This window comes from Salmo salar, chromosome 14 (assembly GCF_965601325.2).
Source record: "Salmo salar chromosome 14, fSalSal1, whole genome shotgun sequence".
Taxonomy (NCBI): Eukaryota; Metazoa; Chordata; class Actinopteri; order Salmoniformes; family Salmonidae; genus Salmo; species Salmo salar.
The window spans coordinates 56,424,343-56,448,255 of record NC_138304.1 but is presented as its reverse complement, the minus strand read 5'-3'; the positions used below and the strand labels follow the sequence as shown (position 1 = coordinate 56,448,255).

At 46.5% G+C, this 23,913-nt stretch overlaps 1 protein-coding gene across 4 annotated transcripts in view; it reads right to left on the bottom strand.

Annotated features, from left to right (window-relative positions):
• The window catches only part of LOC106569837 (casein kinase I), a 57,498-nt gene extending 35,134 nt beyond the window's left edge, over positions 1 to 22,364 (bottom strand). For all 4 annotated transcript variants that reach the window (XM_045694567.2, XM_045694569.2, XM_045694568.2 and 1 more), the window contains exons 1-2: positions 22,211 to 22,364; positions 943 to 1,735 (exon numbers count right to left, since the gene is read on the bottom strand). In XM_045694567.2, the coding sequence (XP_045550523.1) occupies positions 943 to 1,179 (237 nt within the window). In that variant the 5' untranslated portion in view covers positions 1,180 to 1,735; positions 22,211 to 22,364. The remainder of the gene's footprint in view (positions 1 to 942; positions 1,736 to 22,210) is intronic.
• Positions 22,365 to 23,913: the final 1,549 nt, after the last annotated feature.

Here is a 23,913-nt window from a genome sequence, read left to right as displayed (position 1 = left end):
GTATACTTCTGGCCCTTCTGTGTTAACTAACCTCCAGACGAGCTTCAATGCCATAAAACACTCCTTCCGTGGCCTCCAACTGCTCTTAAATGCAAGTAAAACTAAATGCATGCTCTTCAACCGATCGCTGCCTGCACCTGCCCGCCCGTCTAGCATCACTACTTTGGACGGCTCTGACTTGTGGAATATATGGACAACTACAAATACCTAGGTGTCTGTTTAGACTGTAAACTCTCCTTCCAGACTCACATTAATCTCCAATCCAAAGTTAAATCTAGAATCGGCTTCCTATTTCGCAAAAGAAAGCATCCTTCTAAATCCAAATCGTTTCGCTCTTGGAGAGTTCAGAGCGCACACTGGATTCTCTGATCGAGGTGTAAGGTTGATCCGAGCATTCTGACCTCCCAATGGCAGTCAAGCTCCCAAGCTAACAGGCTAAGGTTGGCTAGCTTGCTAGCTACTTAAAAATCTAATTTAATTTGTCACATGCGCCGAATACAACTGGTGTAGACCTTACAGTGAAACGCTTACTTACAAGACCTTAACCAACAATGCAGTTTTAAGAAAATCCCTAAAAAAGTAAGAGATAAGAATAACAAATAATTAAAGTGCAGCAGTAAATAACAATAGCGGGGCTATATACAGTCAATGTGTGTGGGGTACCGGTGTCGAGGTAATTGAGGTAATTATGTACATGTAGGTAGAGTTATTAAAGTGGCTATGCATAGGTAATAAAAGAGTAGCTGTGGCATAAAAGAGGGGGTGGGGGGGCAATGCAAATAGTCTGAGTAGTCATTTGATTAGATGTTTAGGAGTCTTATGGCTTGGCGGTTTGGTCCTAGACTTGGCGCTCCGGTACCGCTTGCCGTGCGGTAGCAGAGAGAACAGTCTACGGTTCAACCTCATGTTCATATAACATGTTATAGCATTAGATCCACTCACCAGTTTGATAGCCACATATTCATTAGTGTACAGGTTCTTCCCCAGGCGTAGCTCTCCAAAGTTCCCACAGCCGATCTTCTTCCCGACCCGGAAGTTAGGGCCTACCATGAGCACCCCGGAGCCGCTCCCCGAGCTGCGACTACCATGCCCCGACCGGCTCCCTCCGGACTTCGACATCCTCTTCCCTTCCTCTGCCTCCCCCTTTCCTCCTCCTCCTCCTCTCTTGTCAAAGTCCATAAGTTTGTGGTACCCTGGCCTCTCCACGATTACTCCACTGCCATGCAGTCCTCAGAGCCGCCAAAACATCCACCAGACCGGCAGGGGGCGTGGAGGGGAACGGAGAGGTGGAGAGAGCCAAGTCACCACACACAGTGCAGGGCTAGTACTGAATGTGTGAGTGTGAATATACTCTTTATGAGGTCCTACGGACTTCAACGGTTGAGCTGATAACTACTAATCAAGTTAGCAACGGTGAGGGTAGAGCGTAAAGATCAGGTGAACTGATGAGCCATCCTCTTCTGTGGGTTCGTGGCTCTTTCTTTCTTCTCCAATCACCACCAGTATCAAAGCTGCATCTCAACCTAGGACTGGACTCACACTAGCGAACTAAGAGAGGCTATCCTAGCTAAAGGAAGGAAGGTGCTCCTAGCTCCTGGCTGTGTGATTGATGTGGGCGTCGTCCTCCAGGGCCCACTCCTGGCGAGGTTGTGAAGGTGCAGTCATTCCCAGCGGTCTGATACACCTGGTGGAGCGCGGTTGGTTGGACAGACGGGCTAACCCAACAGCTCTACACCTGGGGGAAGAGACAGAACGTTAACTGTTATAATCAGGAAATACTCCATTAATCTACAACATAGCAATTAAAATGGATCTCGTATACACACACCAACAGCTAGGTAGCTATAGCATGCTGTAGTTCAACAACGTGTTTGAATCAAATCGGTGAGGATGCCAGCTTTCTACTGCTCTCTCATCGAACCACCTTTCTCCATTTCCACGAGCGCCAAGTACAGACATTTCCAGTTCTCCAAACTCCATTGCACCACTTGTTGGTGCCATTAGCGGCAACATGGACTTGAGGATTATTTTGTTGTGTTCATAAAACAATGCTTTATTTTAAGAACTTCATGAACGGCGCGCAGTGTCCCTAGAGCGCGCAGTGTCCCTAGAGTGCGCAGTGTCCCAAGGGCGCGCAGTGTTTCTAGAGTGTGGTGTTTGGGGCACCGAGTTTCTAGGGCGGCACAGTGTTTCTAGAGCGTGGTGTCTGGCGCACCGTGTTTCTAGAGCGTGGTGTCTGTTGCACCGTGTTTCTAGGGCAGCACCGTGTTTCTAGAGCGTGGTGTCTGGCGCACCGTGTTTCTAGAGCGTGGTGTCTGGCGCACCGTGTTTCTAGAGCGTGGTGTCTGGCGCACCGTGTTTCTAGAGCGTGGTGTCTGGCGCACCGTGTTTCTAGAGCGTGGTGTCTGGCGCACCGTGTTTCTAGAGCGTGGTGTCTGGCGCACCGTGTTTCTAGAGCGTGGTGTCTGGCGCACCGTGTTTCTAGAGCGTGGTGTCTGGCGCACCGTGTTTCTAGAGCGTGGTGTCTGGCGCACCGTGTTTCTAGAGCGTGGTGTCTGGCGCACCGTGTTTCTAGAGCGTGGTGTCTGGCGCACCGTGTTTCTAGAGCGTGGTGTCTGGCGCACCGTGTTTCTAGAGCGTGGTGTCTGGCGCACCGTGTTTCTAGAGCGTGGTGTCTGGCGCACCGTGTTCCTTGAGCGTGGTGTCTGGCGCACCGTGTTCCTAGAGCGTGGTGTCTGGCGCACCGTGTTTCTAGAGCGTGGTGTCTGGCGCACCGTGTTTCTAGAGCGTGGTGTCTGGCGCACCGTGTTTCTAGAGCGTGGTGTCTGGCGCACCGTGTTTCTAGAGCGTGGTGTCTGGCGCACCGTGTTTCTAGAGCGTGGTGTCTGGCGCACCGTGTTTCTAGACCGTGGTGTCTGGCGCACCGTGTTTCTAGACCGTGGTGTCTGGCGCCCCGTGTTTCTAAAGCGTGGTGTCTGGCGCACCGTGTTTCTAGAGCGTGGTGTCTGGCGCACCGTGTTCCTTGAGCGTGGTGTCTGGCGCACCGTGTTCCTTGAGCGTGGTGTCTGGCGCACCGTGTTTCTAGAGCGTGGTGTCTGGCGCACCGTGTTTCTAGAGCGTGGTGTCTGGCGCACCGTGTTTCTAGAGCGTGGTGTCTGGCGCACCGTGTTTCTAGAGCGTGGTGTCTGGCGCACCGTGTTTCTAGACCGTGGTGTCTGGCGCACCGTGTTTCTAGACCGTGGTGTCTGGCGCCCCGTGTTTCTAGAGCGTGGTGTCTGGCGCCCCGTGTTTCTAGGGCGGCACAGTGTTTCTAGGGCGTGGTGTCTGGTGCACCGTGTTTCTAGGGCGGCACCGTGTTTCTAGAGCGTGGTGTCTGGCGCACCGTGTTTCTAGGGCACGATCTACAAAGAGAGTTCTCATCTATATTATTTGTAGCCGTCTACACAGACCGATGCTGGCACTAAGAGCGCACTCAACCAAGGCCAAGACCTAAGGCCATAAGCAAAGAAGAAAATGTTCACCCAGAAGCGGCGCTCCTAGTGGCCGGGGACTTTAATCTAGAGAAACTCAAATCAGTTTTACCTAATTTCTATCAGCATGTCACATGTGCAACCAGAGGGGGGAAAACAAATCCTAGACCACCCTTACTCCACACACAGAGATGCACACAAAGCTCTCCCCTGACCTCCATTTGGCAAATACAACCATTTTTCTATCCTCCTGATTCCTGCTTACAAGAAAAAACTAAAAGTAGGAAGTACCAGTGACTCGTTCAATACGGAAGTGGTCAGATAGCAAAACAGTCCTGTAGCGTAGCGTCCGCGCTAGCACAGACTGGAATATGTTCCGGGATTCACCCAATGGCATTGAGAAGTACCTCAGTCATCAGCTTCATCGACGACGTCTTCCCCTCAGTGACCGTACGTACATATCCCAACCAGAAGCCATGGATTACAGGCAACATCCGCATTGAGCTAAAGGCTAAAGCTTCCGCTTTCAAGGGGCAGGACACTAATCCGGATGCCTATAAGAAATCCCGCTATGCCCTTAGGCGAACCATCAAACAAGCAAAGGGTCAATAGAGGATTAAGATTGAATCGTACTGCACCGGCTCCGACGCTCGTCGGATGTGGCAGGGCTTGTAAACTATTACCGACTACAAAGGGAAACCCAGACGCGAGCTGCCCAGTGACGTGAGCCTACCAGATGAGCTAAATGCCTTTTATGCTCGCTTCGAGGCAAGCAACACTGAAGCATGCACGAGAGCACCAGCTGTTCTGAATGACTGGGACAACGCTCTCAGTAGTCAATGTGAGCAAGACCTTCAAAAAGGTCCACATTCACAAAGCCGCGGGGCCAGATGTATTACCATGACGTGTACTCAAAGCATGCGCGGACCAACTGGCAAAGGTCTTCACTGACATTTTCAACCTCTCCCTGACTGAGTCTGTATTACCTACATGTTTCAAGCAGTCTACCAGTCCACCACCTGTGCCCAAGGAAGCGAAGGTAACCTCCCTAAATAATTACCGCCCTGTAGCACTCACGTCGGTAGCCATGAAGTTACCCTAGACCCGCTCCAATTCGCAAACCACCCCAACAGATCCACAGATGACGCAATCTCAATCACACTCCACACTGCCCTTTCCCACCTGGACAAAAGGAACACCTATGTGAGAATGCTGTTCATTGACTACAGCTCAGCGTTCAACACCATAGTGCCCTCAAAGCTCATCACTAAGCCAAGGACCCTGGGACTAAACACCTCCCTCTGCAACTGGATCCTGGACTACCTGACGGGCCGCCCCCAGGTGGTAAGGGTAGGCAACAACACGTCAGCCACGCTGATCCTTAACACTGGGGCCCCTCAGGGTTGTGTACTTAGTCCCCTCCTGTACTCCCTGTTCACCCACGACTGCGTGGCCAAACAACTCCAACACCATCATTAAGTTTGCTGATGACACAACAGTGGTAGGCCTGATCACCGACAACGATGAGACAGTCTATAGGGAGGAATTCAGAGAACTGGCAGTGTGGTGCCAGGACAACAACCTCTCCCTCAATGTGAGCAAGACAAAGGAGCTGATCGTGGACTATAGGAAAAGGAGGGCCGAACAGGCCCCCATTAAAATCAACGGGGCTGTAGTGGAGCGGGTCGAGAGTTTCAAGTTCCTTGGTGTCCACATCACCAACGATCTATCATGGTCCAAACACACCAAGACAGTCGTGAAGAGGGGACGACAAAACCTTTTCCCCCTCAGGAAACTAAAAAGCTTTGGCATGGTTCCCCAGATCCTCAAAAAGTTCTACAGCTGCACCATCAAGAGCATCCTGACGGTTGCATCACCGCCTGGTATGGCAACTGCTCGGCATCTGACCACAAGGCGCTACAGAGGGTAGTGCGTACGGCCCAGTACATCACTGAGGCCAAGCTTTCTGCAATTGCCTACATCCCAAATTGCCCCCTATTGCCTACGGGTCAAATGGCCCCTCTGAATAACAGGCCGTGATTTTGGCTTAACTGCGTTGTGAAAAAGACGCAACCTAGATAGCACAGCAGGACATATCTGGAAACCAATCATAATAACTTTTCATTGCATGTTCGTAATAACAAAATTACACCATTTTAGTGTTAACCATTTTAATTAGATAAAAGTAAAGGACATGAAACTTAAACAAAGTATTAGAATGTGCAGAATTTTCTCTGACATTAGTCAGCTACCTTTCAGCTACTATTTGTTACAATATACATTTAGTCATTTTGCATAGTGCTCTGGGCGGTATCTTTGTAGGTAGACATCCATTTTTCCTTGAACCCTCTGATCGTCAAACAGAACTAAAAGGCGGAGGAGGAGAGGGGAATTATCCAGGACAGAAAGCAGAACGGAAGTCTTGCATGTTGAAAGCCGTATGTCATTTACTGCAGCTGCCTGCTCAGCGTCTGACTGACGGAGTTAGAAACCAGAGCCCGTCTCATCCTACAGTACAGCTACAGGTCAGGTCCAGAAACCAGAGCCCGTCTCATCCTACAGTACAGCTACTGGTCAGGTCCAGAAACCAGAGCCCGTCTCACCCTACAGTACAGCTACAGGTCAGGTCCAGAAACCAGAGCCCACCTCATCCTACAGTACAGCTACTGATCAGGTCCAGAAACCAGAGCCCACCTCATCCTACAGTTCAGCTACTGGTCAGGTCCAGAAACCAGAGCCCGTCTCACCCTACAGTACAGCTATTGGTCAGGTCCAGAAACCAGAGCCCGTCTCACCCTACAGTACAGCTACTGGTCAGGTCCAGAAACCAGAGCCCATCTCATCCTACAGTACAGCTACTGATCAGGTCCAGAAACCAGAGCCAACCTCATCCTACAGTACAGCTACTGGTCAGGTCCAGAAACCAGAGCCCGTCTTATCCTACAGTACAGCTACTGGTCAGGTCCAGAAACCAGAGCCCGTCTCATCCTACAGTACAGCTACTGGTCAGGTCCAGAAACCAGAGCCCGTCTCATCCTACAGTACAGCTACTGGTCAGGTCCAGAAACCAGAACCCGTCTCATCCTACAGTACAGCTACTGGTCAGGTCCAGAAACCAGAACCCGTCTCATCCTACAGTACAGCTATTGGTCAGGTCCAGAAACCAGAGCCCGTCTCATCCTACAGTACAGCTACTGGTCAGGTCCAGAAACCAGAGCCCGTCTCATCCTACAGTACAGCTACTGGTCAGGTCCAGAAACCAGAACCCGTCTCATCCTACAGCTACTGGTCAGGTCCAGAAACCAGAGCCCACCTCATCCTACAGTACAGCTACTGGTCAGGTCCAGAAACCAGAGCCCACCTCATCCTACAGCTACTGGTCAGGTCCAGAAACCAGAGCCCGTCTCATCCTACAGTACAGCTACTGGTCAGGTCCAGAAACCAGAACCCACCTCATCCTACAGCTACTGGTCAGGTCCAAAAACCAGAGCCCGTCTCATCCTACTGTACAGCTACTGGTCAGGTCCAGAAACCAGAACCCGTCTCATCCTACAGTACAGCTACTGGTCAGGTCCAGAAACCAGAACCCGTCTCATCCTACAGTACAGCTATTGGTCAGGTCCAGAAACCAGAGCCCGTCTCATCCTACAGTACAGCTACTGGTCAGGTCCAGAAACCAGAGCCCGTCTCATCCTACAGTACAGCTACTGGTCAGGTCCAGAAACCAGAACCCGTCTCATCCTACAGCTACTGGTCAGGTCCAGAAACCAGAGCCCACCTCATCCTACAGTACAGCTACTGGTCAGGTCCAGAAACCAGAGCCCACCTCATCCTACAGCTACTGGTCAGGTCCAGAAACCAGAGCCCGTCTCATCCTACAGTACAGCTACTGGTCAGGTCCAGAAACCAGAACCCACCTCATCCTACAGCTACTGGTCAGGTCCAAAAACCAGAGCCCGTCTCATCCTACTGTACAGCTACTGGTCAGGTCCAGAAACCAGAGCCCGTCTCATCCTACAGTACAGCTACTGGTCAGGTCCAGAAACCAGAGCCCACCTCATCCTACAGTACAGCTACTGGTCAGGTCCAGAAACCAGAGCCCACCTCATCCTACAGCTAGAGGCAGGAAGTGTTATCTAGTGTGAGCTCCAGCTCTAAAAATACACCCCTCTCTCCCTTTCCCCAGCCAAGCTTTCTCTCTAGTGCTCTTTGCCGCTCTGTCCTATCACCCCCCTCTCTCTGGCTCTCTCTTTTCCCGGCCAAGCTCTCTCTAGCGCTCTCTGCCTCTCTCTGTCTGTCCTTTCACCCCTTGCTCTCTCCAGCTCAGCTCTCTCTGCCTCGCCCTCTCCAGCCCGGCTCTCTGCTTATTGGAACGGACCTCCCTCTCTCATGTCAGTTGTTGTGGACAGACAGAACGACAACTCTGAGGAGTCGCCAAAAGAGTGTCTGTACAATAAAGACATCAAGGACACTTGTCTTACTGGGGGAATAAAAGACATCAAAGACGTTTTACTACATATTATGAGTCATGTTTAACCTTGCTTCAAAGTAGCCTAGGCAAAAATCTGACCATATCAGTGGAAGCAATTATTTAATAAATACACTTCCATATATAAAGATCATCAAGGACATGATCAAAACAGGGACTGAAAAACAGCTTCTATCTCAAGGCCATCAGACTGTTAAACAGCCATCACTAGCCGGCTACCACCCGGTGACTCAACCCTGCACCTTAGAGGCTGCTGCCCAATACACATAGACATGGAATCCCTGATCACTTTAATGTTTACATACTATTTTACTCATTTCATATGTATATCCTGTATTCTACTGTATTTTAGTCAATGCCACCCCGACATTGCTCTTCCTAATATTTATACATTTCTTAATTTCATTCTTTTAATTTGAGATGTGTGTATTGTTATTTATTTATTCATTCATTCATTCATTCAACCTTTATTTAACAAAGCAAGTCAGTTAAGAACAAATTCTTATTTACAATGACGGCCTACACCGGCCAAACCCTAACGACGCTGGACCAATTGCGCGCCGCTCTATGGGACTCCCAATCACGGCCGGCTGTGATACCGCCTGGAATCGAACCAGGGTCTGTAGTGACGCCTCTAGCACTGAGATGCAGTGCCTTAGACCGCTGAACCAGGGTCTGTAGTGACGCCTCCAGTACTGAGATGCAGTGTCTTAGACCGCTGAACCAGGGTCTGCAGTGACGCCTCCAGCACTGAGATGCAGTGCCTTACACCGCTGAACCAGGGTCTGTAGTGACGCCTCCAGCACTGAGATGCAGTGCCTTAGACCGCTGAACCAGGGTCTGTAGTGACGCCTCCAGCACTGAGATGCAGTGCCTTAGACCGCTGCGCCACTCAGGAGCCCCTTATGTATTGTTAGATATTACTGCACTGTTGGAGATAGAAACACAAGCATTTCCCTACACCCACAACAACATCTGTTAAGTACGTTTAGGTGACCAATATAATGTGATTTACCATTTGAAACCAGTAGCCTATGTTCCATTGGTTTTCAAATCAAACTTTATTTGTCACATGCGCTGAATACAACAAGTGTAGACCTTACCGTGAAATGCTTACTTACAAGCCCTTAAACAACAGTTCAGTTCAAGAAAGAGTTTAGTTTATTTGGAAAGTATTTTCAAAAGTTAAAAATTAATAAATAGTAACAATAAAATAACAAAAACGAGGCTATATACAGGGGGTACCGGACCCGAGTCAGTGTGCGGGGGTACAGGTTAGTTGAGGTAATTTGTACATGTAGGTAGAGGTGAAGTAACTATGCATAGATATTAACAGCGAGTAGCAGCAGTGTAGAAAACAAATGTGGGGGGGGGGTCAATGTAATAGTCCAGTGGCCATTTTATTAATTGTTCAGCAGTCTTATGGCTTGGGGGTAGAAGCTGTTAAGGAGCCTTTTGTACCTAGACTTGGCGCTACGGTACCACTTGCCGTGCGGTAGCAGAGAAAACACAGTCTATAACTTGGGTGACTGGAGTCTGACAATTTTATGGGCTTTCCTCTGACACCGCCTATTATATAGGTCCTGGATGGCAGGAAGCTTGGCCCCAGTGATGTACTGGGCCGTACACACTACCCTCTGTAGCGCCTTACGGTCAGATGCCGAGCAGTTGCCGTACCAGGCGGTGATGCAACCGGTCAGGATGCTCTCGATGGTGCCAAATCTTTTCAGTCTCATGAGGTGGAAAAGGTTTTGTCGTGCCCTCTTCATGACTGTCTTGGCATGTTTGGACCATGATAGTTCGTTGGTGATGTGGACACCAAGGAACTTGAAACTCTCGACCCGCTCCACTACAGCCCCGTCGATGTTAATAGGGGCCTGTTCGGCCCGCCTTTTCCTATAGTCCACAATCAGCTTCCTTTGTCTTGCTCACATTGAGGGAGAGGTTGTTGTCCTGGCACCACACTGCCAGTTCTCTGACCTCTTCCCTATAGACTGTCTCATCATTGTCGGTGATCAGGCCTACCACTTTGGTGTCATCAGCAAACTTAATGATGGTGTTGGAGTCGTGTTTGGCCACGCAGTCATGGGTGAACAGGGAGTACAGGAGGGGACTAAGTACACAACCCTAAGGGGCCCAGTGTTAAGGATCAGAGTGGCAGACCTGTTGTTACCTACCCTTACCACCTGGGGGCGGCCCGTCAGGAAGTCCAGGATCCAGTTGCAGAGGGAGGTGTTTATTCCCAGGGTCCTTAGCTTAGAAATGAGCTTCGTGGGCACTATGGTGTTGAACACTGAGCTGTAGTCAATGAACAGCATTCTCACATAGGTGTTCCTTTTGTCCAGGTGGGAAAGGGCAGTGTGGAGTGCAAGAGAGATTACATCATATGTGGATCTGTGGGGTGGTATGTGAATTGGAGTGGGTCCAGGGTTTCTGTGATGGTGTTGATGTGAGCCATGACCAGCCTTTCAAAGCACTTCATGGCTACAGACGTGAGTGCAAAAGGGCGGTAATCATTTTGGCAGGTTACCTTCGCTTCCTTGGGCACAGGGACTACAGTGGTCTGCTTGAAACATGTAGGTATTACAGACTCGGTCAGGGAGAGGTTGAAAATGTCAGTGAAGACCTTTGCCAGTTGGTCCGCGCATGCTCTGAGTACACATCCTGGTAATCCGTCTGGCCCCGCGGCTTTGTGAATGTTGACTTATTTGAAGGTCTTGCTCACATTGGCTACCGAGAGTGTGATCACACAGTTGTCTGGAACAGCTGGTGCTCTCCTGCATGCTCTAGTGTTGCTTGCCTCGAAGCGAGCATAAAAGGCATTTAGCTCTTCTGGTAGGCTCCCGTCACTGGGCAGCTCGTGTCTCTTGGTTTCCCTTTGTAGTCGGTAATAGTTTTCATGCCCTGCCACATCCGACGAGTGTCAGAGCTTGTGTAGTAGGATTCAACCTTAATCCTGTATTGATGCTTTGCTTGTTTGATCAACTTTCTTTTAATGTCTGGTAGCCAAAATGTACATTTGTGCGTAGCCTACTTCCTTGTGCGCATTGCTGCGCTTATAATGTGAAGAAATAATAGTTTATCAACATTCTAAGCTAAACGTTCTGATCTGTTGCATCAGACTCATGTAACCTAGGTCTACTGGTTGTATGAATTTGGGATCTATCGTCCCACAACTATCCCAGAGTCTGTTTGGAATAGGCAATTTCTTTCTCACACAGCACGACAAGCTGACCAATAGAATAGGTCAACTTTTCTACTATGGGGATAGTAGATTGATAGGCTCATAGGCGGCGCGTCCATAAGGCTAGGGGAAGCTAAGCTTTGCCAAAATTATATAGCCAAATGAACGTACTCCTGTCTATACAAAAATAAAACTAATTGAAAATAGGCTACTAAATGATTTGGCCAGAGGATCATTAGCTTCCCCTAGAGTTAAAAAAAATAAGATATGGGTTTTGCTGATTGATTTGACTCATTATTATAGTGACATCTTCAGCCCACTGTATATACCGTATACCGGGGTACTAAGAAAAACCCACGGGATTGTTTTTCAATACTGTTGAAACTGTTTCTTTAAAGTGTTTCAATAAATGTGAATGTTTGTAGCTACTTTGTTACCAAAGCCCCTTATACCACCCACCACTGCAACCTGTATGCTCTAGTCGGCTGGCCCTCGCTACATATTCGTCGCCAGACCCACTGGCTCCAGGTCATCTATAAGTCTATGCTAGGTAAAGCTCTGCCTTATCTCAGCTCACTGGTCACGATAGCAGGTATATCTCACTGGTCATCCCCCAAGCCAACACCCCCTTTGGCCGCCTTTCCTTCCAGTTCTCTGCTGCTAGTGACTGGAACGAATTGCAAAAATCGCTGAAGCTGGAGACTTATATTTCCCTCACTAACTTTAAACATCAGCTATCAGAGCAGCTAACCAATCGCTGCAGCCGTACATAGTCCATCTGTAAATAGCCCGCCCAATCTACCTACCTCATCCCCATATTGTTTTTATTTACTTTTTTGCTCTTTTGCACACTAGTATCTCTACTTGCACACCATCATCTGCTCATCTATCACTCCAATGTTAATCTGATAAATTGTAATTACTTCGCTACTATGGCCTATTTATTGCCTTACCTCCTCATGCCATTTGCACACACTGTATATATAAAAAAAAAAATTGTTCTATTGTGTTACTGTCTAATCCAGTTCTGTCCAAATGTGCTAAAAATTACTAATAGAAATAGCTAGCTAACTTAAGGCTCAATCAATCATGGACACTCTTACTGACAGTGGCTTATTTCAGCATTTTCTTGATACCATGATGTGTTTTGAGGCATTTTGATTTCATGTCAATGCAAATATAGCTACAATTCGCTAGCTAGCTAACCAACAACTATAACGATGTATTTGGAACAACAAGTGGTCATTGTACAAATGTATTTGTTTTCAATAGACTAACAGATAAATATTGACACCATATTCCATGGGTTTATTGACCACAATCCATTGAATTAATATTAAGAAGGTGTTAATTATTAGGCGTCAGGAGAGCACAGCGCATGGAACAAAGCAGTGAGATATGCAACATAGCGTTATGTTTTTGCAAAATGTTCACTGCTAGCATGAGAGGCCAAGAGTGCGGGGCGCTTCATTTCAGACACGCCGGGATCAAAACCCACCCCCTCTGGAGTCAGCCCCAGGTCTTCAGGGCCCTGGATGTTCTGAATGTCTAGTGACGTCCCTGGTTAGGAGACAAAGAACATAATATAGCTTACAGTAGTTCCGAGTCATGTGGTGTTTGTTTATAAAACACACAACGACCAGAGACCGGAACCTTGTGATTCACTCACAATTGTTCAACACGCACCAGGTGACCAAGTTACAGTATGGAATTCACAACTAAATCTTTGCCTGCTAGATATCTTATAACTATTAACCTGTTGGGGGTAGGGGGCAGTATTGACACGGCCGGGAAAAAAACGTACCCGATTTAATCTGGTTACTACTCCTGCCCAGTAACTAGAATATGCATATAATTATTGGCTTTGGATAGAAAACACCCTAAAGTTTCTAAAACTGTTTGAATGGTGTCTGTGAGTATAACAGAACTCATATGGCAGGCAAAAACCTGAGAAGATTCTGAACAGGAAGTGGCCTGTCTGACAAGTTCTTGTTCATCTTGGCTCTTTTTATTGAAGACTGAGGATCTTTGCTGTAACGTGACACTTCCTACGGCTCCCATAGGCTCTCAGAGCCCGGGAAAAAGCTGAATGATATCGAGGCAGCCCCAGGCTGAAACACATTTGCGCGTTTGGCAAGTGGCCGATCAGAGGACAATGGGCTTAGGCGCGTGCACGAGTCGAAATTCAGTTGACAGTGCATGTCAGAGCAAAAACCAAGCCATGAAGTTGGAAGGAATTGTTCGTAGAGCTCAGAGACAGGATTGTGTCGAGGCACAGATCTGGGGAAGGGTACCAAAAATGTCTGCATTATTGAAGGTACCCAAGAACACAGTGGCCTCATCATTCATAAATAGAAGTTTGGAACCACCAAGACTCTTCCTAGAGCTGGCTGCCCGGCCAAACTGAGCAATCGGGGGAGAAGGTCCTTGGTTAGGAAGATGACCAAGAACCCAATGGGGACTCTGACAGAGCTCCAGAGTTCTTCTGTGGAGATGGGAGAACCTTCCAGAAGGACAACCATCTCTGCAGCACTCCACTAATCAGGCCTTTATGGTAGACTGGCATGAAGGAAGCCACTCCTCAGTAAAAGGCACATGACAGCCCGCTTGGAGTTTGCCAAAAGGCACCTAAAGGACTCTGAGACCATGAGAAACAAGTTTCTCTGGTTTGATGAAACCAAGATTGAACTCCTTGGCCTGAATGCCAAGCGTCACATCTGAAGAAAACCTGGCACCATCCCTACGGTGAAGACGGTGGTGGCAGCCTCATGCTGTGGGGATGTTTTTCAGCGGCAGGAACTGGGAGACTAGTCAAGACAAAGGTAAAAATGAACAGCGCAAAGTACAGCGAGAACCTTTTGAAAACCTGCTCCAGAGCGCTCAGGACCTCAGACTGGGGTGAAGGTTCACCTTCCAACAGGACAATGACCCTAAGCACACAGCCAAGACAACGCAGGAGTGGCTTCGAGACTCTGCAAGTCCTTAAGTGGCCCAACCAGAGCCCGGAACTGGAGAGACCTGAAAATAGCGACATTCCCCATCCAACCTGACAGAGATTGAGAGGATCTGCAGAGAAGAAATGGGAGAAACTCCCCAAATACAGGTGTGCCAAGATTGTAGCGTCATACCCAAGAAGACTTGAGGCTGTAATCACTGCCAAATGTGCTTCAACAAAGTACTGAGTAAAGGGTCTGAATACTTGTATGTAAATGTAAATGTGATATTCCAGTTTTGTATTTTTATAAATGTACAAACATTTCTAAAAACCTGTTTTTGCTTTGTCACTATCGGGTATAGTATGTAGATTATGAAAAAAAGAATAAGCCTGTAAAGTAACATCATGTGGAAAAAGTCAAGGGGTCGGAATGCGCTGTACATGGAAAAATACATAATGCGCTGTACATGGAAAAATACATAATTAAAATTGCACGCCCCCTCAAAACTTGAGACATCTGTGGCATTGTGTTTAAAGTGGCCTTTTATTGTCCCCAGCACAACTTGGACCTGTTTAATAATCATGCTGTTTAATCAGCTTCTTAAAATGCCACACCTGTCAGGTGGATGGATTATCTTGGCAAAGGAGAAATGCTCACTAACAGGGATGTAAAATTTGTGCACAAAATTAGAGAAATAAGCTTTTTGTAAATATGGAACATTTCTGGGATCTTTTATTTCAGCTCATGAAACATGGGACCAACACTTTACATGTTGCATTTATATTTTTGTTCAGTGTACATTATTAGCTTAAATTATGACTATCCAATCTATCACATTATGAATAGTAGTCCCTCTTACAGTCTGCAGATGCCGTGACGCAGGCACAAAACGCTGTATTATTATAAAGGTTGTATTTTGATGGATGTGCTTCCCCAAACTGGAAACTCACGCTCAGCCTATGCACAGGCTAGTGATTCTGCTAGTCGTTACTGGTCTCGTTGGCTAGTGATTCTGCTGTTCGTTACTGGTCTTGCTGGCTAGTGATTCTGCTGTTCGTTACTGGTCTTGCTGGCTAGTGATTCTGCTGTTCGTTACTGGTCTTGCTGGCTAGTGATTCTGCTGTTCGTTACTGGTCTTGCTGGCTAGTGATTCTGCTGTTCGTTACTGGTCTTGCTGGCTAGTGATTCTGCTGTTCGTTACTGGTCTTGCTGGCTAGTGATTCTGCTGTTCGTTACTGGTCTTGCTGGCTAGTGATTCTGCTGTTCGTTACTGGTCTTGCTGGCTAGTGATTCTGCTGTTCGTTACTGGTCTTGCTGGCTAGTGATTCTGCTGTTCGTTACTGGTCTTGCTGGCTAGTGATTCTGCTGTTCGTTACTGGTCTTGCTGGCTAGTGATTCTGCTGTTCGTTACTGGTCTTGCTGGCTAGTGATTCTGCTGTTCGTTACTGGTCTTGCTGGCTAGTGATTCTGCTGTTCGTTACTGGTCTTGCTGGCTAGTGATTCTGCTGTTCGTTACTGGTCTTGTTGGCTAGTGATTCTGCTGTTCGTTACTGGTCTTGTTGGCCTGAGGAAAAGTACATGTGGACAGTTACTCTAACATCTTCAAAACGCACGTCATTGCATCCTCGACTTGCATGTTCTGTTAAGATGAATGGCCATAGTGCAAAACGTGATTTCTGTCATTCTGAGCACCGTGGGTGGACGCCCTAATCAGGATACACACCCAACGCACACGGGTCTGGTAACTTTCTCAAAATGTCCGGTAAATAAAAATTCTGCCGGTCAAATGTTCCTAACGAAAACCCTGGTCAGTCTGCTGATGTTTAACCGGGCCGTCCACTGCTCAGAGGGGTGATGTTTAACCGGGCCGTCCACTGCTCAGAGAAGTGCTGTTTAACCGGGCTTGTTGCAGATAGAGAGGTGATGTTTAACCGGGCTTGTTGCAGCCTAATGAATGGAGCTGACACACTTCACGTTGGCCCTGGTCAAAAGTAGTGCAATACGGGAAATAGGTTGCCAGTTGGGACACGGTGTTGACATAATGGCTGTAATAGACACTAGGTTGCCAGTTGGGACACGGTGTTGACATAATGGCTGTAATAGACACTAGGTTGCCAGTTGGGACACGGTGTTGACAAAATGGCTGTAATAGACACTAGGTTGCCAGTTGGGACACGGTGTTGACATAATGGCTGTAATAGACACTAGGTTGCCAGTTAGGACACGGTGTTGACATAATGGCTGTAATAGACACTAGGTTGCCAGTTGGGACACGGTGTTGACATAATGGCTGTAATAGACACTAGGTTGCCAGTTGGGACACGGTGTTGACTTAATGGCTGTAATAGACACTAGGTTGCCAGTTGGGACACGGTGTTGACTTAATGGCTGTAATAGACACTAGGTTGCCAGTTGGGACACAATATGGACATAACATGACTTAGGCTGTCTTTACACTAACAAAATGAAGTAAGATATGCCAAAGAGAAAGTGGTTTCAAACTATATGATACATGGCAACCTACCTATATAATAATAATATGGCCCAAGAATGACTTGCAGTGCATGTACAAACACACAGTAGAGATTTTTGGGTTGAACACGCAGCAGACAGAGGAGTATGCTGATCTCAACAGGCCTGGTATTATTAGACATCTATGCAGGTCAGCAATCTAGAGGGGTTTTTGTCGTCGTCTCTGGTTGAAGTGTCACAGACATTTAATCTAAGATTAAATCTTATAAAGAGCTTATAAAGAGCCTTTTGGTAAACAATAGGTTAATTTAGTCCAGACAGTCCCACACAAATCCTACAGATTAACAGATCTTTAAAAACGCCTGGAAAAGTGGTATACCATTATGAAAAATCCCATTAAAATCATGTTATAGCTAGGCCTAGTAGGAATCCATCAACATCATGCTATAGCTAGACCTAGTAGGAATCCATCAACATCATGCTATAGCTAGACCTAGTAGGAATCCATCAACATCATGTTATAGCTAGACCTAGTAGGAATCCATCAACATCATGTTATAGCTAGACCTAGTAGGAATCCATCAACATCATGCTATAGCTAGACCTAGTAGGAATCCATCAACATCATGCTATAGCTAGACCTGGTAGGAATCCATCAACATCATGCTATAGCTAGACCTAGTAGGAATCCATCAACATCATGCTATAGCTAGACCTAGTAGGAATCCATCAACATCATGTTATAGCTAGACCTAGTAGGAATCCATCAACATCATGATATAGCTAGACCTAGTAGGAATCCATCAACATCATGTTATAGCTAGACCTAGTAGGAATCTTAAGCCAGAAAGATAACGTGTAGGCTATGTGGAACATCCCCCTACTGTCTTTTACTGTGTGGGTTGTAGTGTACAAAACATTAGGAACACCTGCTCTTTCCATGACAGACTGACCAGGTGAATGCAATTTTTTATTTCACCTTTATCTAACCAGGTAGGCCAGTAGAGAACAAGTTCTCATTTACAACTGCGACCTAGCCAAGACAAAGCAAAGCAGTGCGATACAAACAACAACCCAGAGTTACACAAACAAACATACTGTAAATAACACAATAGAAAGGTCTATATAGAGTGTGTGCAAATGAGGTAAGATTAGGGAGGTAAGGCAATAAATAGGCCATAGAGGCTAAATAATTACAATTTAGCAATTAAACACTGGAGTGAGATGTGCAGAAGATGAATGTGCAAGTAGAGATACTGGGGTGCAAAGGAGCAAGATAAATAAATAAATACAGTATGGGGATGAGGTAGTTGGATGGGCTATTTACAGATGGGCTATGTACAGGTGCAATGATCGGTAAGCTGCTCTGACAGCTGATGCTTAAAGATAGTGAGGGAGATATGAGTCTCCAGCTTCAGTGATTTTTGCAATTCGTTCCAGTCATTGGCAGCAGAGAAATGGAAAGAGAGACGGCCAAAGGAGGAATTGGCTTTGGGGATGACCAGTGAGATATACCTGCTGGAGCGCGTGCTACAGGTGGGTGTTGCTAAGGCGAGGCTTTACCAAGCAAACACTTATAGATGACCTGGAGCCAGTGGGTTTGGCGACGAGTATGAAGCGAGGGCCAGCCAACGAGAGCGTACAGGTCGCAGTGGTGGGTAGTATATGGGGCTTTGGTGACAAAACGGATGGCACTGTGATAGACTGCATCCAATTTGCGAGTAAAGGGTTGGAGGCTATTTTGTAAATGACATCGCCGAAGTCGAGGATCGGTAGGATGGTCAGTTTTACGAGGGTGTGTTTGGCAGCATGAGTGAAGGATGCTTTGTTGGGCAAGTGCGGGCAGCGATCGGTTGAAGAGCATGCATTTAGTTTTACTTGTATTTAAGAGCAGTTGGAGGCCACGGAAGGAGTTATGCATTGAAGCTCGTCTGGAGGTTAGTTAACACAGTGTCCAAAGAAGGGCCAGATGTATCCTGAATGGTGACGTCTGCGTAGAGGTGGATCAGAGAATCACCAGCAGCGAGAGCGACATCATTGATATATATACAGAGAAAAGAGTGGGCCCGAGAATTGAACCCTGCGGCACCCCCATAGAGAGTGCCAGAGGTCCGGACAACAGGCCCTCTGATTTGACACACTGAACTCTATCAGAGAAGTAGTTGGTGAACCAGGCAAGGCAGTCATTTGAGAAACCAAGGCTGTTGAGTCTGCCGATAAGACTGCGGTGATTGACAGAGTCAAAAGCCTTGGCCAGGTCGATGAATACGGCTGCACAGTAATGTCTCTTATCGATGATAACTAGCACAGCAGAGAGACTGTCAACCAGGCTAGTCTGTCTTCATAACTAGCACAGCAGAGAGACTGTCAACCAGGCTAGTCTGTCTTCATAACTAGCACAGCAGAGAGACTGTCAACCAGGCTAGTCTGTCTTCATAACTAGCACAGTAGTGTGACTGTCAACCAGGCTAGTCTGTCTTCATAACTAGCACAGCAGAGAGTCTGTCAACCAGGCTAGTCTGTCTTCGTAACTAGCACAGTAGAGTGACTGTCAACCAGGCTAGCCTGTCTTCATAACTAGCACAGCAGAGAGACTGTCAACCAGGCTAGTCTGTCTTCATAACTAGCACAGCAGAGAGACTGTCAACCAGGCTAGTCTGTCTTCATAACTAGCACAGCAGAGAGACTGTCAACCAGGCTAGTCTGTCTTCATAACTAGCACAGCAGAGAGACTGTCAATCATGAACAGGAACTGCCATGTTTTAATAGGATTATCTGTTATTCTCAATGAACCAGTTTCACAGCGACAGACAGACAGACAGACAGACAGACAGACAGACAGACAGACAGACAGACGGAACAACAAGATCTCTATCCATTCAAGCATCCCAAATGGCTCCCTTTTCCCTATATAGTGCCCTTGGGCTGTGGTCAAAAGGGTGCCATTTGGGAGGAATGCCACGTAACCTCTTGCTCCTGACATATGCATCTGCTCAGTTATGACTGAGACTATCATCACAACACCACACAATATGACCTTAACTTCAGACCCTCCTACATGTGCAGCAAAGCCACAAATATCCACATCCAGCCGAGTCGGCCTTACTCTGTGGTTACTTCATCTCTAGCTTTTACTGTTTCGCTGCTGTGCTGATGACACATTTCAAAGACTGTTTAGTGGTAGCTTGTGTTGTGATGAATTTCTGCACTTGACACCGTTGTCTCACTTAATAATAAACAAGGGGGTATGTTGGTAAACACTGCCAGGGGAATCCATTGTGTCATTCAAAATGTGATATCTGGGTGGTTTTAGGAATACGACTCCTTAGTAATTCATCTTAAGTGATACTGCAAGTTGGATAACAGCAAAAATAAATGTAAAAAAGGCTTTCGTTTTGGGTCTGTTTGGTTTATGGAGTGGCAAGGGGCAAAGACTGGGGGAGTAGATCCTGGGAGAACATTGGTCAGTACGTAGCTAGCAAGAATATACTCCAAAACACAAACCGCAACTGAACCAGTAGGCAGCAAGAATATACTCCAAAACACAGACAGCAACTAAACAAGTAGGCAGCAAGAACTTACTCCAAAACACAAACCGCAACTGAACAAGTACGCAGCAAGAATATACTCCAAAACACATACAGCCACTAAACAAGTAGGCAGCAAGAATATACTCCAAAACACAGACAGCAACTAAACAAGTAGGCAGCAAGAATATACTTGCTGCCTACGGAGCTGTGAGGAGCTGTGAGGGGAACGGCACCTCCGTACCTTCAGGCTCTGATCAGGCCCTACACCCAAACAAGGGCACTGCGTTCATCCACCTCTGGCCTGCTCGCCTCCCTACCTCTAAGGAAGAACAGTTCCCGCTCAGCCCAGTCAAAACTGTTCGCTGCTCTGGCACCCCAATGGTGGAACAAGCTCCCTCACGACGCCAGGACAGCGGAGTCAATCACCACCTTCCGGAGACACCTGAAACCCCACCTCTTTAAGGAATACCTAGGATAATCCTTCTAACCCCCCCCCCCCCCCCCCCCCTTAAAAGACTTAGATGCACTATTGTAAAGTGGTTGTTCCACTGGATATCATAAGGTGAATGCACCAATTTGTAAGTCGCTCTGGATAAGAGCGTCTGCTAAATGACTTAAATGTAAATGTAAACAAGTAGGCAGCAAGAATATACTCCAAAACACATACAGCCACTAAACAAGTAGCTAGCCATGTAAAGTCAACGTTCTACTACTAGCTCGTCAAGTTAGCTAGCCATATGGCAAAGTTATGCTTGCAATACAGCCATTGACAAGATCAATACAAGATAGCTAGGTTCGTTTGATTTTCAGTAGACTCCATCTAGCCAGGTATCTGGAAAATTTACGCCTGACCTACTATAAAAGTATTTGGTTAGCTAACTAGCAATCGAGTTAGGCCCAAGCTCGCTAACTAGTTACTGGCTGCCTGGATAGGTAGCTGACTGTTAGCCTAGTTAGAGTAAACAGGGTTTTGTGCGATGTGTGTATCTGTTTAGCTTGATCGAAGAACCAATGTAGGTAATGCACTAACTAGTTGACGTTAATCATTTTTACATTGTACGTGTCGTTGATGCTTTAATACATTAATCACGGGGGATTAGTTAGCTAGGCCTGAAACATTTACCTGTTGTCCTAGCTTGCTACACATCGATATGCTAGCTAACATTAGCTAGTTGCCTTCCTGGCGTTGTCGTCGTAGTTGACAATCGATTATAAAATATAACATTAGCTGCGACACCAGTTAGCGAGATGGCTAACTAACATATTTAGTTGCTGTTTTGGATAGCACGCTAACTGGTGTCGCAGCTATTGTTTGTTAGCTAGAGAAGGCAGATTCACCGGCGTCGGCTAGCTGTGGGCTTTTACGTCAACCAATTACCTAACGTGGTGAATGCCTGGGATATCTAGTGAGTTAGATAAGCAATCAAAATGCAACTACTGTAATATGTACATTTAGCTGGCTTTGCTAACCAGCTAATGTACCTAACTACCTAGGGTATCACAGGAAGTTACTGTACCTAGCTAGCGTGTTAACGCTAACACCGTTAGCTCGTTGCTAACCAGCTAATGTACCTAACTACCTAGGGTATCACAGGAAGTTGCTGTACCTAGGTAGCGGGTTGACGCTAACACTGTTAGCTCGTTGCTAACCAGCTAATGTACCTAACTACCTAGGGTATCACAGGAAGTTACTGTACCCAGCTAGCGTGTTAACGCTAACACTGTTAGCTCGTTGCTAACCAGCTAATGTATCTAACTACCTAGGGTATCACAGGAAGTTACTGTACCTAGCTAGCGGGTTAACGCTAACACTGTTAGCTCGTTGCTAACTGGCAGTTGGTTTGTTGCTGTGGCCTAGCGATGGAACTTCACTACGATAAATTGCCGTTGGTTTTTTAAAAAAGTTGTAAATACAAAGTAGAGTTGATAACGTTAGCTATATGTTTACAAATGAACAAAAACAATCGTTTGTTGACATTTCCCCGAATACAAAATATAATACGACAACAGGGCAACTCCTTAATCCGTAACGTTACTGTCGAGATTGAACCAAATTTCTTTGAATTCATTTTTTCACTAAATCTATTCGTCAAAAACAAACAATGAACGAAGAGATGGAAAGCGTGTACCTTCTCCGGTTGATTTAAGACACGGAAATTCCAACCTCATAGTTTTTTTTTAAATGTAATTTTCTTCATTCCATTTTCCTCCTCTCTCTCTCTCTCTCTCTCCTGTGGCTGTTGTCTATTTAGCTAAACCTCGCCAGTCTCAGGTAACGAACGAGCGGAACATTTTTCTACCGCTACGTTGTTAAACTAGCGTAACTTAGTTTGGAGAATAGCTAGTCATAGGCCGTGTTCGAGAGCATCAAAACGACTGCCAAAACTGACTTATCTATCAAATCAAATTGTATTTGTCTAATGCACCGGAATACAAGAGGTGTGGACCTTACAGTGAAATGCTTACTTACAAGTCCTCAATGCCGTTTTAAGAAAAAGATGCGTTAAGTAAAAAATTGATAAGTAAAACATTTAAATAACAAATCATTAAAGAGCAGCAGTAAAATAACAGTAGCAAGGCTATATACAGGGGGTACCGGTACAGAGTCAATGTGGAGGCTATATACAGGGGCTACCGGTACAGAGTCAATGTGCTTTGGGCACAGGTTAGTCGAGGTAATTGAGGTAATATGTACTGACTCGCCACACTTTCAACCCTTACACACAAACATTCACCCAAAATGAAGGTAGAGTTAAAGTCACTATGCATACATAATAAACAGAGAGTAGCAGCAGTGTCAAATGAGGGGATGGGATGGGATGGGGGGGGGGGGGGCAAATAGTCTGGGTAGCCATTTGATTAGCAGTTCAGGAGTCTTATGGCTTGGGGGTGTGGAACTAGACTTGGAGCTCTGGTATCGCTTGCCGTGCGGTAGCAGAGACAACAGTCTTTGACAATTTTTAGGGCCTTCATCTGACACTGCCTGGTATAGAGGTCCTGGATGGCAGGAAGCTTGTCCCCAGTGATGTACTGGGCCATTTGCACTACCCTCTGTAGTGCCTTGCGGTTGGAGACTGAGCAGTTGCCATACCAGGCAGTGATGCAACCAGTCAGGATGCTCTCGATGGTGCAGCTGTAGAACCTTTTGAGGATGAGGACCCATGTCAAATCTTTTCAGTCTCCTGAATAGGTTTTGTCGTGTCCTCTTCACGACTGTCTTGGTGTATTTGGACCATGATAGTTTGTTGGTGATGTGGACACTGTTGTGACTTTACTTTCATTCATCTGATGGCTGTTATATATTTAATCCCCTAACTATGTTTAATTGTTACCAGATTAAATGAATAATGTAGGATTTAACTCATTAGGATTTGGGGCACCACGGAAGAGGTTGTTTAAAGAGTTACCATCTCCCGAATTAAACTCTCTATAAGGTCTATATCTATTTCATCGATAAACAGTCATCTGATTAATCATTACCTCTTATCATATCGTCATTCTGACCAGTCATAACCTTCTTGGATCTGAAAATCCCCCCAGCCTTGCTCATTATTCAGTACTACACATTGGTTTAACCTGTTGGGGATAGGGGGCAGTATTTGCACGGCCGGATAAAAAACGTACCCGATTTAATCTGGTTATTACTACTGCCCAGAAACTAGAATATACATATAATTATTGGCTTTGGATAGAAAACACCCTAAAGTTTCTAAAACTGTTTGAATGGTGTCTGTGAGTATAACAGAACTCATATGGCAGGCAAAAACCTGAGAAGATTCCTTACAGGAAGTGCCCTCTCTGACCATTTCTTGGGCTTCTACACTCTCTTTAT